The 20065-nt window shown below is 40.3% G+C and overlaps 1 protein-coding gene across 1 annotated transcript; it reads right to left on the reverse strand.

Annotated features, from left to right (window-relative positions):
- Positions 1 to 261: 261 nt before the first annotated feature.
- On the reverse strand, positions 262 to 14691 carry LOC100916830 (zinc finger protein 420-like). The gene is made up of 5 exons (XM_031940783.1): positions 14448 to 14691; positions 13004 to 13056; positions 4921 to 5047; positions 3253 to 3348; positions 262 to 2534 (listed from the first exon to the last, which is right to left on the reverse strand). The coding sequence occupies exons 2-5, from the start codon at positions 13034 to 13036 to the stop codon at positions 427 to 429; spliced, it is 2364 nt and encodes a 787-aa protein (XP_031796643.1). The 5' UTR covers positions 13037 to 13056; positions 14448 to 14691; the 3' UTR covers positions 262 to 426.
- Between the last annotated feature and the right edge of the window lie 5374 nt (positions 14692 to 20065).

The raw sequence follows: 20065 nt of genomic DNA on the forward strand, positions 1-20065 counted from the left end.
CCATGCTGCCTTGCAAGTAGGTGACCAGGTGGAAAAGAAGGATCCAATATGGCTAAGAACCCATCCCCAGTCATCTTTTATTTTTCCTTCCTCACCCTCTATGTAGTGTTACAGGTAAGGAAGGCAAAGTATGGAAGCACTAGCACCTCTTATCCTGATGTTCTCTACTAAGTCCCTTTCCTCCTTTCTTTAATGCTTTTACCTTTCTTCATAGATCTGGCAAGAACCAATCCAATTTTTTATGTAAAACTCTTTCCATATAGGTTACATTTATAAAGTTTTTCTCCAGTATGGCTTCTCAAATATATAGTAAGAACTGCCTTATCTCTAAAAGCCTTTCCATACTGGTTATATTCATAAGAGTTTTCTCCAGAGTGGATCCTCTGATGTTGAGTAAGAGATTCTGTTTTTTGTAAAACTATTTCCTCATTGGTTACATTTATAATGTTCCTCTCCAGTGTGGATTCTCTGATGTAAAGTAAGAAATCCTCTATTTGTAAAAGCCTTCCCACATTGGTTACATTTATAAGGTTTCTCTCCAGTGTGGATTCTCTGATGTACAGTAAGAGCTCCCTTGTCTCCAAAAGCCTTCCCACATTGGTTACATTCATATGGTTTCTCTCCAGTGTGGATTCTCTGATGTACAGTAAGAGCTCCCTTGTCTCTAAAAGACTTTCCACATTGGTTACATTCATAAGGTTTCTCTCCAGTGTGGATTATCTGATGTCTCTTAAGACCTCTACTTTCTGTAAAAGCCTTTCCACACTGGTTACATTTATAAGGTTTCTCTCCAGTGTGGATTCTCTGATGTTCAATAAGAGCTCCCCTTTGTGTAAAAGCCTTTCCACAATGGTTACATTCATAAGGTTTCTCTCCAGTGTGGATTCTCTGATGTACAGTAAGAGCTCCCTTGTGTCTAAAAGCCTTTCCACACTGGTTACATTTATAAGGTTTCTCTGCTGTATGGATTATCTGATGTCTATTAAGAGTTCTATTTTGTGTAAAAGACTTCCCACATTGGTTACATTCATAAGGTTTCTCTCCAGTGTGGATTCTTTGATGTACAGTAAGAGTTCCCCTTTGTCTAAAAGTCTTTCCACACTGGTTACATTCATAAGGTTTCTCTCCAGTGTGGATTCTCTGATGTGCAGTAAGAGCTCCCTTGTCTCTAAAGGCTTTTCCACATTGGTTACATTTATAAGGTTCATCTCCAGTGTGGATCCTCTGATGTTCAGTAAGAGTTCTCTTGTCTCTAAAAGCCTTTCCACATTGGTTACATTTATAAGGTTCATCTCCAGTGTGGATTCTCTGATGTGCACTAAGAGATACCTTATGTTTAAAAGCCTTTCCACATTGGTTACATTTATAAGGTTTCTTTCCTGTATGGATTCTCTGATGTCTATTAAGACTCCTACTTTCTGTAAAAGCCTTTCCACATTGGTTACATTTATAAGGTTTCTCTCCAGTGTGGATTCTCTGATGTATAGTAAGAACTGCCTTATCTCTAAAAGCCTTTCCACATTGGTTACATTTATAAGGTTCCTCTCCAGTGTGGAGTCTCTGATGTACAATAAGACGTATCTTTTTTGTGAAACCCTTTCCACACTGATTACATTCATAAGGTTTTTCTCCAGTGTGGATTCTCTGATGTACAGTAAGAATTCCTTTATGACTAAAAGTCTTTCCACATTGGTTACATTTATAAGGTTTCTCGGCTGTATGGATTATCTGATGTCTATTAAGAGCTCCACTTTCTATAAAAGCCTTTCCACACTGGTTACATTTATAAGGTTTCTCGGCTGTATGGATTATCTGATGTCTATTAAGAGCTCCACTTTCTGTAAAAGACTTTCCACACTGGTTACATTTATAAGGTTTCTCTCCAGTGTGGATTCTCTGATGTGCAGTAAGACGTGACTTTTTTGTGAAAGCCTTTCCACACTGGTTACATTCATAAGGTTTCTCTCCAGTGTGGATTCTCTGATGTACAGTAAGAGCTCCCTTGTCTCTAAAAGCCTTTCCACATTGATTACATTCATAAGGTTTCTCTCCAGTGTGGATTCTCTGATGTACAGTAAGAGTTCCCTTGTCTCTAAAAGACTTTCCACATTGGTTACATTTATAAGGTTTCTCTCCAGTGTGGATTCTCTGATGTATAGTAAGACGTGCCTTTTTTGTGAAAGCCTTTCCACACTGGTTACATTCATAAGGTCTCTCTGCAGCATGGATTTTATGATAAAGAGGAAAACTATTTTTATATTTGAAAATCTTTCCATATTGGTTATATTCAATATGTTTCTCTCTAATGTGATTTCTCTTATATCCAGTAAGAGCCCACCTTTCTGTGAAAACTTTTCCACTTTGATTATGCTCGTAAGATTTCTCTCCACTATGAATTTTCTCAAGTGTATTACATATATCTTTCCAAGAGAAGTTACCAGGACCATCACTGATGAATCTTGGCTTGTAAGTTTCTACTACAGGAAGACTTAGCTCTGGAGTACTTTCCTTCGTTTCAAGTCTGATTTCTCTTTCTGAGGAAAAAAAGACAACAATAAAACAAATACAGACACTACACTCTCATACATCTATATTTATATTCTCTTCCCTCCATCAGCAGAATAGAAACTCAATGATTTTCTATTTCCCAAAATGGTCATTAAATGTCCATAATCAGTCACTTAAAAATCATATTAGCTCACATCCGAAGGATGATTTAATTTCTAATGAGCTTTCTGCTCGAATACATTGAATCCTTACAGTAAGCCTGTAATAATACAGAAAGTGCCTTCATTTTCATTGTGTACTCAACTCAGGCCAACAGCTCAGAATAGTTGAGTGAGTTAAACCAAATCCCAGCAGCTGAGACCGGAATTTACACCATGTGGATGGGTATGCTCTCACTATATATAGCATTTGATAATTATCTCCACTCTCAATTTTCCCCTTTCCCTTTCATTGTCTGTACTTTCTGGTGATGACTTTTAATTGTATTTATTTTTTCTACATTATCTGAGGTCACATTCACAATACTCCCACTCTTGCTTTTCATAGTTTTTTTTTTTTCCCTTTATGTCTAAGGCATAAGTGATTTAGTTCTGATCCATTACTTTTTTTTTTTAGATAGTCATTATTTATTTCTTAAAAAAAATAATTATCATTGTTTTTCTCTAAAACATAGCATTGACTTCAGGGTAACTACATGGAGTCTCAGTCACCACAACTTTCATACCCCTGTTGGCACTCACTCACCTGGAGAGCAGCTCCTCAGGCCTTCTTGGTCCAGCATCCATTGTGATTTTTTTTGCTTAAAATAAGAGATCACATATTCGCTGGGAACTAGAAGCCCTGAAGAGGGAAATCAGTTAGGAAAGAAGATGGAGAGAATTTTGTCATTTAGTTCTCCTGAGGGAAAGGGTGAAGATCCAAGAGTTGCAAACATTTTGACATTTGGCCCTTTAGGTTCACACATATCAGTCTATACTCATCCATTAGTGCTTGTCAATCAAGGAACTCCTAATAGGATGTGCCCCATTTTGCTGTTGTACAACTTGTTCTGAGAAAGAGCCAAATGTTCTTCCCCCACCTCCTCTCCTTTTAGGCTCCATTCTGGCAGACGCTTTTAACCTGGGTAAAAAGAGTTCTTGGGCCTGAGAAGCCTTTACCCTGATCAGCAGGCATGCCACCTTTTTAGAAGGAAAACTCATCCCATAGTTTCCATTATCTATTATCTAGAAATTATCTAAAAATTTAAGGGAGCCGGTAGTACAGTGGAGATAGACATAATGTACCCAAGTTTTAATTAAGCCTCGAACAGTTACTAACTGTATACCCCTTGCTAAATCAATTAAACCTCAGTTTGCTTTAATTTCCTCACCTCTTTAAGTGGGGATAACATTATCACCTAACTTGGAAGGTTAATATGACATTAAATTGACATTCTGTTTTATCTTTAATTTACAAAGGAGCATTTCTATAACATAGTACAATAAAAAAGATCATTAAACACTAAACTGCAAATCTACAATGTACAACTTGCTATTTCTTTCAGACAACCAAATTATGATGTAGATTATTTTCCTTCACATTGCCCATCTCTATGCTGGAGATGGCTACCATTACATAGAAACATGCATATATATACACACACACAAATATAGATAAGCATGCATATACATATGTAAATGTATATGTAATTCTGCTGTACATATTTCTATCTATTAGTATTTTATCTGGATGCAAATGGAATCTTTATTTCCTTCTTTATCTATAATTTGGAAACTTAGAATAGTCAAAATAGCTCATTTCCTGGAAGTTGTTCTTATACAATATTGTTGGGAATTTATTGTAAAGAAAGCATAAGGTATAACAGTTGGCAATAGTAGTTGAAAAGAAATGCACGTTCCCTTCCATTCTTTTATTTGGATGCAATTTGAGGGCAATGGGAAGGCAGATCGAGGACAAACTTTCTATACTGGGAACAACTAGGATATAAATAGATATAAATAGATGCTCTTAAAAAGAATATTCCAAATGCTAGAACCATCCCAAAGAGGAATAGGCTGTAAGGAAAACCTGCTTGAGCAATTTTCAGAGCTTTGGAAATAAATTTGTGTCCAAGTAGAGGTTAGACAACATAACCTCTGAGATTAGTTCCATGTCTGAGATGCTTCTACACTGATTTGATCTCTGACTTGACGCTGCCTAAAATTGGTAAGAGACAGCTTCAGGAGAAACAAAGGAAACCTTCAGTTTCCTATTATACAATGCAAAACACTGCAGGAGGATCCTGTCTCTTGACACAGGTAACCAGCACTTTCCCCATTCTGAGACCTCCCTCCTCCCTCTCCCCCCAGACCCTGGACCCAAAGATATTCCCTTTGATTGAAGATTCAGAGTTACCCAGGGAAATGCCCTTACCCAGAGAGAGCAGGTTCCAGGCATTCTCCAACATGACCTCCTTGTACAGCTCCTTCTGAGGATCGTCCAAGAGGCCCCATTCCTCCTGGGTAAAGTCCAAAGCCACATCTCTGAATGTCACCAACTCCTAAACCAACAAAAATCATGAGATGTAGAGCTGGAAGTCCCTTCTGAATTCAAGAATCCAACCCCCTTCAGTTTCCAGAAGGAAACTGAAGCACAGAGAAGGGATTTGCTCAAAGGTCACACAATTTGTGAGTGTCAGAGTCAGTTCCTGGAACCGTTGTCAGTAAGTTTTTTGAATTTTGAGAAAAGCATTTCATAGGATCAGTTGGAAAAAAAAACTTGAGAACTAGAGAGTGATGGGAAATTTCTTCCTCAACAGAACTGATTCCAGCGTTTATTTTAAAGAAACTTCTGTAAAGAGTTTGTGAGAAGCTGGCAAGTACAGCATACTCTGGGAGAAAAAAAAGATTTTTGTGATCATTTAAAAGAACAGAATTAAAGAAAAAAATGTATTTTATTTTCTGAGAAGCCGGAATAAAGTCTTATCTGGTGAAAAATGAGGATTTTGAAGAGATATTCATGAGGATCTGGACTACACTAAGTGGTAGGAGACAATTTCCAGTGGAGTCAAGTAGACTTAGCTGTTGTCATACTGAAGGCCTGAGGTCACTCTGGGTATGATGTTATCATAGGTAAAACAGCCCACATTCATAATTATTTGTAATTGTTTTCATTTGTTTAAAGTATTTATTCCTTAATTATAATATTCCATTAAAGAAAAGCAAGAGTAACTATAAAAGAGGCTTCCTTCATTAAAAACCAATTCATGGGGACAATATTGCCAGATTCTGTGTGAGAATTACATGTTTTAAAGAGATGCCTGGAAGTCTATCATGGTGGGAAAAGAAGAATCACAAAATTGTGTTAAAAACCAACAGACTGATGGTGTATATTGGGAAGGATGGGCAGATCTGAGAATATCCTTCTGCTTGGCAAGGCTTGTCTATATTTCCAGCCTGGTACATGAACACTATGTGTTTGGCCAATGCACTTAGATTCTGATAGTTTTCCAACTCATGTTTGCCTTTTCTGTTGATGTGATCTGTGGTGTGGGGTTTGTCACCAGGTACCCAAAGTTGGGGTTCCGTCGTGTGAAGAATTCACTCTGGCCACATTCTGACAAAAGGTAGATTTATTTAAGGGAAGAAGTTACAGGCAAAATGAGGGGATACAACAGACACCAGGAATGGTCAAAATGAAATAGAGTTGGGAGAACATGTGAAAGAGAAGTTCCTCAGAGAAACTCAGTTACCTAGCAGAAAGAAAGAACCCATAAATCCTAAATTTCCTAGGGGAAATATAGCAATAATTTCAAGGTTCCCTGATGCTGCTATTTTAACAATCTGTCAAGGATTTAGGAACTTTCTGGCTTTATAATCAGTGATCCCAAGGTCCCCCTGACCTTAGAGTGCTATTGTTTTGACATTCTGTCTGTCAATGATTGTAAAATCTTCTGACCTAAGAATAGAATAATATGTCTTACCTTAGACTCTAGGGAAGATACACTGGGGATCCTAAGACCCTTTGACTTTAGCGATTATTCTGGCAATCTGTCAATGATTTCAAAATCTTCTGGCCTTAGATTAGTCCTATACACATTCTTGACCAACAGACTGATAATCTGTAAGTCAGTGATAAGCAAGTTCCTGAGACAATAGTGAAAAGCCTGAAAGCCATAAAATTAGCAAATGAGTAATGGGAAGCTCTGGCCTAACTCTGACCTATAAATCTCTCTTCTTCCTGTCAGGTCTTTGCTAAATTCTTTTGGAATTTAGCCTGCTTTAGTTGGAGTAACAATTACAATACACTTTGCCCTTTGACTTGGATAAGGATTCAAGCCTGAAAATTCTTTAGAGACATTTTGTGACACTGTGACCCTTGACCTTTTGGTGTCCCCTTCTGAACTTCAAATCCATGAAGTTGGGGCATTCTCTTAGCTGCCAGGCTAAATCCTGAAAGGGCCTTAACACCCTAAAAGAGTTTCTTAGCTGTAAGGAGGAGAAGTGGGGTTGAGATGCACTGTGGAGTTAGGGGACATCTCATGTGGCATAGGGAAAGGGGAAAGACACTACAAGGCGAGTGCCATGGAGGGTTGACCCAAAGGAAGATAGCAGCCATGGTGTGGGGGTTCAGGAGACCCCAAAAGGTTGGGATCACAGACCACTGTCATGAGGGAACTAATAAGAATTTGTAGGCTTGAACCCATTTCCAATCAAGGCACAAAGTTTATTGTCATTGTTATGCCAATCTAATTAGTTTATGAAACTCCTTTATGTCTGTAAGCTGCCAGTCAAAGCTATATTAAGGCATATTTCTTTAATGGAAGAATGGTAGGTTCACCCAAAATCCCATACTCTGGAGAAAGCCTCTGTTTCCCTCTAGATGGGTCTCTACATTCCCTATTCCCCCAGAGTCCCAAAACTCTCCTCAGGGGACTCTGGATTCCATAAAGGGGTATGGTTAATTTCCACATGGCTTGGGGAAATCGAAGAAAATCCATTTTACACTTCAAATCTTTTCCCCTTCCCAATACAGCAGTTCATATAGGGAGGAGTGCAAAATTTAGGGGGCAGATAGGAGCGGTTGCTATTTTGTTCCTAGGGCTCTGTGTCTTCACCTCAGGTCTCAGGTAATTTACTACCATTTCAAAGATTTTGATCTGAAAATATGTAGTCATTATATCTTATTATTAGGTAAATAAGTATTTGGTCTAGTCATCTGTTAGATGTCTGTGTCTGTATGAAATAAGGTCGTCAAAGATTACAAATAATTGATTCAATTGTTTATGGACCGAACTTATTTGACTGATTATTAAAAATAAAACAAACATTTTTGGTATGGTTTAGAGAAGAGGATTTTAGTGCATTCAAGTTTTCTTGGAGGGATGTAACTTATGGAATACTTTGTTACATCAATAGAAAGTCAATTTTATTTAAGTTTGTTACTAATGTGGTGTTAGAATCCTTACAAGCTGTTAAGTCATTAGAATTGATAGAGACAATAATTATCTAATTTAGCATGGTTCAGTATGATTGATCTGGATCCTACAAGGAGATGTTATGGGCCAGAACTTGAAACAAGGTACTAAGTGGAATTGAGGAGACAATGTTTAAATCTAGTTTAGCATTGATTTAATTCTACAACAAATAATGGTTTCCCAGTGATATAATGATTGGTATGTACTCAGTGTACAGTATATAAGCAAGAAGCTCTCAGGGCCAGGGACAAAAGCCGACTCTCCGAGGCGGAGACAGATTCATTCCATATTCCACCTTTGTGCTGGCTGGAGACATTCGGAGGGAGGTAGGGGTTGAAGCTCAAGACTTTGAAGGACACAATAAAGGACTGTATTTTAACTTCTGGCTGCATTTGAAGTGATTATTACTTTGAAATGAAACTAAGGCTGCCTCCAAAAACCTCCCCAAGAAACCTGCTCCCAGAGAGAACCATCATATTTTAGAAAAAGAAGAGAATACCACAATGTGGGAATAACATTTGTTTGTATAATGTGTCCTGTGGCACAAACATGATTTCTTTTGAATAATTTACATGAAAAGCTGCTGACCAATCTATACTGGCCTGTTTCACACCATCCTACAACAGATCCTGCAAAAAGGGTTTTACTTGCCTAGGGAAAAAACCATAGGCCGAGAGGCTTTAGATGTATGGCTCATGTGGAAGTCTGGGTTAATCTCTCTGATCTCAATATCCTATCCTACCTTTGACAGGTCAATGAGATTCATTAAGGAAGGATTTGAGGAATATTTCTGTTATTCTGATGGGATTCCTCCTTTCTGAAATTGCTCTTGGGCTATAACTTAATGTCTTTTAAGAGAGATGACACCTGACAAGCTACGTACAGAATCTTCAGGGACGGTGCTTATGCACACCTCCCAGGAATGAGGAACAATTCTAAGTATTTGTCCTAATAGTATTTGTGTCCTAATAGAGTAAAAGAGGATTTTATAGAACTGACTGTCCAATTTCGAATAATGTTATAGATCTCTTAGGAACATTTGGAAGCAAGTTAAGGATTTAGACACCAGTACTTGGGTAGAATTGGTAAAGTGCTCTGTACAGAGTGTGAACAAAAAGCAATTCCTATGTTTGTGCTGATGGTTTCCCCTTGCCCAAATAGTACTATTCTCTTTGGGTATGGAAAAAACACGAGAGTAAATTTTTCCTGTTACCAAAATACCATTCCTGGGAAGAATTGTCGTGCTCTGTGCTAGTCTCTCAGCTCCAGGGATCAATCAACTTGTCCTTCATGGCAGGGTGAAAGATTTCAAAATCTGGGAATTATAGGGGCAAGTATCTGAGTTGGGAATATATCTGAGATTACCTCTGACATTTACTCGGAGATGATCATAGCCCAAGAAAACTTGGGTGGTACTGGAGAGGCTGCATTCTCAAACCCACTTTCCCTGGGATCTCAGTGGGTACCTGTGCACCAACACAATTGTCTATTCCTTTTACCCTGGCATTCGATGAAGGAAGTAAGACTGAATCTAGAAGAATTAAGTCAAGGATAGTAACTGACGAATTCAAAGCTAGGAACCTAGTTCTGGATTTGAATCATTGCTACTCTGGTGAGTAAATATTACTGGATGAATTAGATATGAGGGGGAGTGAAGGGAACTGCAGAGTAGAGAAATAAAAATGGAACGACTCTAGAAAAGTAACTGGCAAAAAGGAGGAAACATGTTTCACTCCTAGTACAGCCTTCTCAGAAGAATGAAGAGAGAATTCAGGGATTAATTATCCATCCTGTGTATGGAGATCTGTGGAGAGGTTAATGGACTTTCATAAAGTGGGATATAAAAAAAGAAAATAGCCAAATTTGAGGAGTTAGAAAAGGATGTGGAATGCAAATTGTTAATAAAAAAAAAAAAAAGAAAGAAAGAAAGAAAAGGGGAAAGTGGGAGAAATGGATGGGCATTTAGGTTCCAGTTATGAAAAATACACTGGAGAAATGACTTCCACAAGGGCATCAAGTAATAACAACGGGTGGAGGTCATTTCCCCCCAAAACAATGTAACCTTTTTTGGGGCAAGGTCTGACTTTTACAATCAGGGATGGGGGCCTGAGATTTGAAAAGAAAATCTTGGTCTTTGCCCCCAACCCCCCCCCCCCCCCCCCCAATTACCTTCCTCTTCTAGGATGCAAGTTCCTTTGGGGCTTTGTAAGAGCATGGAGACCCATGTCCTGTAACTTCTGTAACATTCAATTAATAGGGAATTAGGGGAGGGATTGGCCTTCAGGAAAAGAAATAAAATGCTGCCTTTGAAGTCTCAAAGGTCTTGAAGAAGGTAAAAGAAATGTTTCCTTCATTCATCAGTGAATCAGTGGAGTTCTTGATAAGAGATTTTGTTTCTTCTATTCCCTAATAAAAGAAGAATGGAAATTGATGTAGGGATCATCACCAAAAGATACAAAACTAAATGGAGATTTACTAGTGATGTTTTAATGACTGAATCAGAGAATAAGGATTCAGGGATCTCAGAAATGATAATTTTGTGAAAGAAAACGAGAATGATTAAACATTATCCCTAAATTTCTGGGAATCCGCTGAAGTAGTCCGAAACACAGACTTACAGCCAAACATTGTGTGATAGTTAATAGGTTATGGAAAGTTGCAGGGTCCACAATGAATCCTCCTAATTTAAGGGCATTTCTAGGAAAAAGTAACAAAGTACATGCAGGAATAATTGAGAGAGAAATCCCATTCCAATCCCATTCATAAAAACATTTATCTAAAACTAAAAGCATCACATAAAATGGGGTCATATTAGAAACTTTTCCAATAAATGCAGAAGTAAAGCAAGGATGATTACTCTCCTCACTCTTCTGGAAATGCTAGCAATAACAACACAAGAGAAAGGAAAGAAAGTAATAAAGACAGGTAAAGATCAACTCAAACTATCCCCGTTTGTTGATGAGAGGATGCTTTACTTGGACAAACCAAGGGAGTCAGCAGAGACACCAATTCAGGTAGTTATTAATTTATGCAAAGCTGCAGGATATATAGTGAATTGCCCTAAATTAAGAGCATTTCTAGGAAATAGTAACAAAGTACACGAATAATTGAGAGAAATCCCAACAAATAAGTAAAATATGCAGACAGCATCTAGGAATTAAAGAGTTGTATAAATTCTATTGCAAAGCAATCCTTAAAGAAATGCAGGACAACCTAAAAGGTAGAGGAATCTTCAGTGCTCATGACTAGGTTGTGTCAACATAATAAAAATAGCAAATACCCCAAATATCATTTAAACTTTTACTGCTTTACTAGCATTTTGATTGAAATACTACAAGGAAGGTGATCTTGGGGAAGACCTTAGCTTACAAGAAGCCTCAAGACACTTAATGGCTGTGTGACCTTGGGCAAACTCCTGGACACCTGTCTCTGTGTTCTCAAGTAACTGTAAACTGAAGAACATGAGAACAACACTTTTGGGGATAGCTAAGCTAGGATGACAGAGGGAGAAGGGGGAGGGAATTGAAGGGGGAGCAATGTAGTGAAGTCCTCTCCAAAGTTTCCTAAGGGATCTGGACAGTGTCACCATGTGATTGGGTTTTGATAAGGACACTCAGAAAATTCAAGTCCTTCATCTGGTTTTGCTCAGGGAAGGGGAGGAGGGAGAAAAGGGAGGCTTATAAACCCTGGGGAAAATTCTGGTGAGGAAGACACCTTACAGGGAATATTCCTGCAATTAGCTCCTATGTAATAGGCCAGCAAGACTCAGCTCCACATTAGGAAGCTGCAACAGGATGTTTTATCACCCTTGATCCAGGCCTGGTCACCTGTCAAGGGAATCTGTGTGAAGCCCTGGAAGTTCTGGGGAGAGAGGCCCAGGGGCAGGAAGCCAGGAAGTTAGGGTTAGCAGAAGCAGGGCCATGTCTCAGGATTCGGCTGCAAGGAAGGGTCTTCACTCCAGCCCATTCAGGCATGGAATAACTAGGGAGGGAATCTCAGAATCAAGGGGAACCCACAATTCTGCCCTGAGGCAACCAGCAGAGCCGATTAGGGGGCCAGCAGGGACAGAGTCCAGCAGTAATCTGCTCTCCTCACACCTAGGTCACAAACACAAGCCTCAGAGCAGGAGGTGAAGGAGCAGACTGCTTTGGGTATAGGACCCCTTGCTGCTCATGGGGGAGAGTCTGAAAACAACAACACTCAGCACCCCAGGAAAGCAGCAACAAGAACAGCCCAGACCTTCCCTCCAGGACTGTTGCAGAGCCCAGCTCAACCTTCAAGTCTGACCTGAAGAAATGGGCTAGAATGGGCGAACCAAGGAGCAAACAGACCCTCCCCATGATCAGCACTGTTGTTATCTGAGACACTGAGGCAGAAATGCAGAGGAGGGACTCCTGTCTCCAAGCCCTGCCCCTTTGTTTGGCCATAAACCCAAGCAGATTCTTAGAAAAGGAAGAGCAGGAGGAAACATGGTGATGACCCAATGGAAGAAAGAATCCAGGAGTTCCTAAGACTAAATGTGCCCACACATCAAACTCTCTACAAATTTGTGGGGACCAAAGGGCAGTCACAAGGCCAGGACAAATACTGTGGCAAAATCAGGAGAATTAAAAAAAAAAAAAAAAAAAAAAAAGGAAGAAAATAAAGGGAAGCAAGCTTCTCAGAGGGAAAATAAATCAGCCAGAAGAGACCAGGAAGTATCACCAGACTGTCAAAATGCCATTAAAAAGCAGCCAAGACACAAGACTTTGAGCTTTAGTCCCCACATACTTGTTATTATTTGCTTTTGGTGAGGCAGCTGGGGTTAAGTGTCACAGCTAGCAAGTATTAAGTGTCCGAGGTCAGTTTTGAACTCAGTTCCTCCTGACTTCAGGGCTGGTGCTCTGTCCACTGTACCATCTAGCTGCCTCCCTCTTCCCTCCACCCTCCACTTCCCACACTCCATCTACATTTCGCCTAATTCCTCTTTTGGTAAACAAAAGATCCTTACGTAAAGCACGACTGCTGATGGTGGTCAGATCATGGATGGACTGCACTCACCTGAGGATGAGGTCTGAGGCTTCCAGGACACATTCCCTCTGGCTCCAGGCTCCCTATGGAGGTAGCAAAGTGTCCAAAGTGACTCCATTTTGTCAAGCTCCTCCATCTGGTCCCTGGCCTTTACCTCAGAGACCACTGCCCCCACCCTTTATAGGGGAACAAATGAAGCAACAGCTAAAGCTCTTACTAACCATGATCACAACTAAATATGGGAGACTTTAATTCTAAGCCTCTTTGAAAATTAAGAGAAAACCCTAGAGCTCCTGGCAGGGTCCTTCCACTTTCTTACCTCTGCATAGAAAAGCCCACTTTACCCACTCCATCATCTTAGTCTCAGGTTGCTTGTCTTGATCGTTTGTTTGGGACCCTCATAATAAAACCTTTCTAACTTCCCTCCAATTTTGGTGTCTACATTTGTTCCAGTACTTAATTGGGCCAGGCCTTGATCCCCTGAAGACTGAACTGGAGAGGGAGAACCATCCCAGAAGGGGAAAGGGGTTTCCATAGGCAGGAAGCAAATCTCCAGAGACTTACAGGGGGTGAGACTGGTCCTGGCTTCAGGGAAAAGACAAGCAGCAGGCAGGGTAGGGACAGGATGGAAAATGAAGATGGTCTGAACAGGAAAATCCACCCCCTCCCTCTCTTTCTCCTCTTCTTCTCCCTCCTCTCCCTGTCCTCTTACAGAAACCCCAGAGATACAAGGGGCTTGGGATCCCAGGTAGGAGGAGACCAGTCTGTGCCTCAATGGCTCCCGAGTCAGAGCTCTCCCTCCACTTGGCCCTCTGTCCTCCCGGTATCCCCTCTCCCCAAGTAACACAAATATATTCTATATAATCGAGTGACTCCTTGATGTAGAAAGGAAGGTTGCCAGGGAAGGTGGGGATGGGGAGGGCTGTGGAATGGAACGACCAGGGAATGATTGAGGTAAACCTGAGACAGGAAGATAAAATCCAATGTGGACAAAAGTGCTGGGGGGGGGGGGGGGGGGGGGGGGGGGCCGGGGGAGCGGCTGATCCTGGGAAAGCAGGAAGACTATTTTCAAAAGTCTAACTAGGAGCTAGAGAAGACAGCTAGGGCCTCTGTTGGAGCCTGGGCTTGGAGTCCCTAAAGGGAAAGTAGAGACACAGAGCCCCACGCCTGGGACCTGAGAGGGAACCAGCCCAAGAGCCATGGGGGCAACTAAAGGGGAGCAGCAAAGAGCTTTGGCCCAGGGCGGAGAGGTGGGGACGGAAAGACTGGATGCCAGAGTCCTGGTTAGGTGACTGAGATCTGCGCTCCTGGATTCCTATGGGCAAAGTCTGAAGTCTTGGGGGCAAACCCAGGCAGGGGCAGCCAGGAAGCTGTGCAAGGGGTTGGGAGTCTGGGAAAGGTTTGGGGGTGGGGAGCTCATCAAGAGGAAGGCTTGGTGGGAAGGGATGTTCCTGGTAGACCCGAGGACACTCACCAAGAGGTCAGAAGGGAAGAATGAGACCCAATGGCAAAAGCAGTCCACAGAAGCTGGGAAATGTGGGCGATCTTGGCTGGGACCTGCCTGGGAGCTGCAAGCACAGGGTGGGCTTCCAGACGACAAAGAGATCATAGCTCCAAGGGAAAAAAGCAGAGAGATCTGAATTACAGGCAAGAGAGAAGGATCTCAGCTCAGAGACTTCCTGCTTCCTGCCAACCCAGTCTGGGAGGGATTTCCTAGTCCCAGGAGCTCCTCCCCAGCATGGTTGAGCTCTTTCATCCAATCACAACCAGGGGCAGGATTTAAGGATTCTCACTTCCTCTCCTGCTGCATGTCTGCGCCGCCCCTCCATCCCACAAAACTCCTCCCAGGCTCGCACCAAACCCTCCTGGCTGGTCTTCTCTGAGAGCTCCTCCTGCTCAGCACGGCCAGCAGCTCCTTCCCCGCCGGACTCACCTCCTCCTCCCCAGCAGAAAGCCTGCCCTGTTGAAGCTGCAGCCTGAGCCAAAGCAGGAGATGCTGTATCTGAGCAACTGGAAGCAAACGGCTCTTAGGAAACCAGGGATCCTAGAGACCTTTTGTAACTGTAAACCCAGATTGGATTGTGCTGATTCTCCCAATGTCTTTGTGATCTTTGACCCGCTAAAAGCATACGAGACTTTAAGGCAAAACATTCTTAAAATGTAGCATTAAAGCCATATGAGGAGGACCCGTAAGAATGAAAGGACATTGATCAGAATTACTCTCTCCTCCTCTGCATGCAATCAGTCTAGAGACTCAAACTGAGAGATGCTGACTTGATGATTCTATGTAAAATGATTCAGAAATGCATTGAAGGGAATTGATGTCAATGGACAATTTTCTTTCATGTTTTAAATCAATAACATTGTTTATGCGGCTATTTCTCTTCTATTTTTCTGACACTGGAATGTTTGGGAAACCATTATGTAAGAATGATTTGAGGATAATGATGAAATTGTAGTCTTAGAATATTTTTTTATTTTAATTTAATTTCATTTAAATGGTTTTAAACGGCAGAGGCAATAAAGAGTATTACGCTGCATCCCATTAATTTTTGATATGTTGCCTAATTGTTATAAATTTTAAATGAAATTATTTTTTCTATGATTTGCTCTTTGACCTACTCAGTTTCTAATTATTTTTAGGGTTGTCATTCCTTCCCTCCCTCCCCAACTTAATAGCATTTTTTTTTTTTTAACAATTACAGGTAAAGATAGGTTTCAACTTTCATCGTTGTAAGATTTTTTTTCTTCTTCTCTCCTTGCATCCCTTCACCAAAATGACAAGCAGTTTGATATAGGTTATACATGTAGAGTCATCTTATAAATTTTTCCACTTTAGTTATGTTGTGAAAGAAGAATCAGAATAAAAGGAAAAAAAATGAGAAAGCAAAAAACAAAACAAACAAACAAACAAGAAAAAGTGAAAATAGTCTGCTTCGATCTGCATTTAGATTCTATGGTTCTATGTCTGGATGTGGAAAGCATTTTCCATCTTGAATCTTTTGGAATTGTCTTGGATCATTGTATTGTTACTAAGGCTATCATAGTTAATCATTGCACCATGTTGCTGTTACTGTGCACAGTGTTCTCCTAGTTCTGCTCACTTCACTCAGCATTAGTTACTTAAGTCTTCCCACGATTTTTTCTGTAATCCATTTACTCATCACTTCCTATAGAACAAGAATACCACTCCTGATTCAACTCAGAATGGTGAATAATTAGTGAGGAGGCAGATACGTAACTATTCGGACAATTGTGAAATTTGATCTTTTATAGGTAGGATAAACCATCGCTTAAAATTTCATGAGAATGATAGAGTTAAAAATGTCACAGTAAAATATAAAATAGTATAATTGGATCTAAAGTTTGCTACACTGGTAGCTGAGTGAAATCCTTTTAGGGTATCTACTTGACTGATGTACAATGCTTTTTTTTTATTTTTATTTTTATTTTTTATTTAATGTAACATAGTTTGGAAATACCTTCACCCAAACTGTCATCATTTGTCAATCACTTTATTTCATATTGTAAATCTATGATAACATTTATTATCTTCCAATTTTTCTTAAATTGAAATTTTAGGGAAAGCCTTGTATATGAAATGTTGCTATTGAACAATTATTCCTAGAGGGTGATGCAATATCCTTACTCCTTTTTGGGTCGGATGCTAAATGATGGATTAAGTTACTCAAGAGTGGTGTAAGCCATTACACTAATTGAGCGTGTTTGTTTTTTTTTTTTTTTAAATGATACCTTAAAATTTGGGGAAAGTACAAAAGACAGTGGCAGTTCACCCTATATGGAAAAACTTGGGATTTAAAAGATGCCTTGAGTTGTCTCTTTGGAAAAGGTCACAAAAATCTTATTAGCCTTGGAGAAGAAGCTGCTAAAAGAATGTTGTCCCATTCTGACTAAGTAAGAGAGATCTCAGTATCCAGGGTGCTGGGGTTTAGATGTGTGTTTTTAATATATAAGTGATTTTTATTGGATAGATTGACCATTGATGGTAAAAGTTATAATATTGAATATAAAAAAGTTTGGATGGAAGTTCTACCTTTGAACCACCTTTAGTCTCAGCAGGCCCTGGCCTTGATTCAAAGTGGGTGGAGGTGATGCAATCACCTGGTACTTGACAGGAAGACATAAGAAAGCTGGCGAAACTGCTGTGAGGACCTGAAGACAATAAAGTTTAATTGGATGACATGACTTTACCAACCCTCCAAAAAGTTGGACATGACTGAATGACTCAATAATAGCAACAACAAATGTTCTATAAGCTGACAGCCTCCTTTAAGGTGAGACTAAGCACTGCTGGGGGGCACCACAGTGTCCAGAGCCCTGCCTTTGCACTCAGGAATACTCAATGCCAGAGGTTTAAATCCTGCCTCAGACACTTATCGGGTATGTCAGCCTGGCCAAGTCACTCAAGCTTGTTTGCCTGTTTCCTCATCTGTAAAATGAGCTGGAGAAGGAACCCACAAGCCATTCTTTGTCACCCCAAAAATGCCTGAACCACAAATCACATGATAGCCTGAAGCCCATTGGGTTTAAGGGGACGACGATGGCTTTCATGCGGTACAATATGATCATGTACCACAATTTGTTAGACATCCTTTAACTGAAGAGCATCTATTTTGTTCCTATTTTGCATCTGCCTTTCTCTCCCTCAGTTCCTTCGAGTTTATGCATTGAGTTCTCTGTGGCACATTTGATCACCTTTTAGTAAGTCCTAATAGCAACTGGCTTTTCAGAAGAGTTGGACCAATTCATAGCTACATACATGTATTGCTCCTTAGCCTTCTTGGTCCTGCATCCAAGGTACTTCCTTTTGCTCAGAATAAGAGCTCAATCTTCTCTAGGAACTGGAAGCTCTGAGCAGGAAAATCAGTTAGAGATGAAGATGCAGAGAAGTTTGTAACTTAGGTTTCCTTGGGGAAATGGTGAGGCTCCAGAGCTGCTCCACTTTGTGAATCACCACATTATATACAGACATATCACTCTATATTCACCCATTAGTGCTTTTAAAGAAAATAATCTAAAAGAGAATGTGCCACAATTTTCTGTTGTACAACTTGAGAAAGAGCCAAATGTACTTTCCCCCTCCTCCTATCCTGTTCGACTCCATTCTGGCAGAAATGTCTTTAATATTTCTCAAGTTTCATTCAAACCAAACATTGTTTTACACATTTTTTTCCCCTAAAGTTTTGGAGTTCTAGGCTCTCTCCTTTTTCCCCACCTACTATTCATAAGCCACTTGTGGAGTTCTACAAAATATATTCATAAAAGTCAAGTTGTGAGGGGGAAAGCCCAGATATCTCCCACCTTAATGAAAATAAAACCCCTCAAAAATTAATTAATTTAAAAAGAGAGAGAGAAAGAGAGAGAGTGCTTCAGTCTACATCTAGACAAAATAATTTCTTTCTCTGGGTATGGAAGGAGTTTTCATCATAAGAGTAGCCAGGGATGATTATCCTGCTGAGTTTGGCACAATCCTCCCCAGCTGGTCATCCTGGAACATCAATATTACTTTGTACATGGTATATTTCAGAGAGAGACAGACAAAGACACACACACACACACACACACACACACACACACACACACACACACGGAGTAAGAAAAAGTGAGAAACAGAGATTCTGAAAAATAGGGAGAGACAGAGCAAGAGTCACAGAGAGCCAGAGAGTGAAAAAAGAGAAGGAGAGAGACAGAGTGAGTCAGAGAGGCAAAGAGAAATACAGACACAGAGAAGAGCCATTTTAATTCACTTCTCCAAAGGTGAATGTATTAAATAAAGCTTTTGGCGATTTCCTTTCTGCTGTTACAGATTGTTGCCACCGGAGGGAGAACTTCATTCAGTTTTTGAGTTTTAGCACAGGCCAAAACTCTTAACCCAGAAGGGAGAATCCCGTAGCTTTGTTTTTTTGTTTTTTAAATGTGAGTTTTGGCAGCCACAGAGAGCATGATGGGGACTGAATGTGCATTACAACATAGCATTTCCGCCTTTGTTGATGGTGGTGTTTCCTTGGTGGTGTTTTTTTCCTTCTCTTTTTTCTGCCTTTTTGATCTGATTTTTCTTGTGCTGAAATACCCAGGTGAGAGAAAACAGGGCAGCCAAAATAATGAAGTTTTAAAAGCGTTTATTACTGGCCAGGATGATCCCCCAACACCAAGACTGGAGGGGTCAGTAATGAGTGGCCTCAGGGCCATATATTTATAGAAAGAAGAGAGAGATAACAAAGTGTTTCTTGATACATTTGTCATAATAAAAGAATTTCTATTCTAAACAGGAAACAAAAAGTTATTCCTTTAAGGGGGTCATTCCCAGACAGCAACAGCAGTATTTCTTTAAGCTTATCAGCTTATAGTGTTCTCTTCTTTTTCTAATATATATGATGGTTCTCTGGGAGAGCAGCTTTCCTGGGGAGGTTTTCTGGAGGCAGCCTTAGTTTCAGTTCAGAGTAATAATCACCTCAAATGCAGCCAGGAGTTAAAATCCAAATTTTTATTGTCTCTTCCAAAGTATCCCAGTTAGCTCTCATTGCTAGTCTTTTGCCTCTGCCAGCTTCTGCCTCTAGGTCAATTCCTACTCCTGGCAATCTTCTGACAACTGACCGACTCCACTGACTCAGTTCCTTTTTATGTTCTTTTAGAAGTGTAAACTCAAAGGTTGACTCCTCCTCTGAGAGTGGGATTATGGGAGGTGTGAATTTGGATATCTCATACTGAACCCTGCAATCTCCCAAATGTGTGAACTAATGTGTGAGCTAATGTGTGAACTCTCAAAGGTGTTAACTTAAGCATTGTTTCTATCAATCCTAGTGACTTAACACCTCGTAAGGATTTGCTCTAATGTGTGAACCAATAAGCATTGTATCAATTCCATTGAGTTAACACTAGGATTCTAACAGGCACTGAACCCAGATGAGAATAAAGACTCACCAAGGTTCCAGAGGAACAGTGAGAAGAAACATGCTGCCTGCCACTTAAAGGTAGAAGACTGGTGCAGATTGAGGAGCATTTTGTAGGATATAGTCAATGTGTTCTGTTTTATTTTTCAGATTCATGGTATGTTGCATGCAATGGAATTTG

The sequence above is a fragment of the Sarcophilus harrisii genome, chromosome 5, assembly GCF_902635505.1.
Source record: "Sarcophilus harrisii chromosome 5, mSarHar1.11, whole genome shotgun sequence".
Taxonomy (NCBI): Eukaryota; Metazoa; Chordata; class Mammalia; order Dasyuromorphia; family Dasyuridae; genus Sarcophilus; species Sarcophilus harrisii.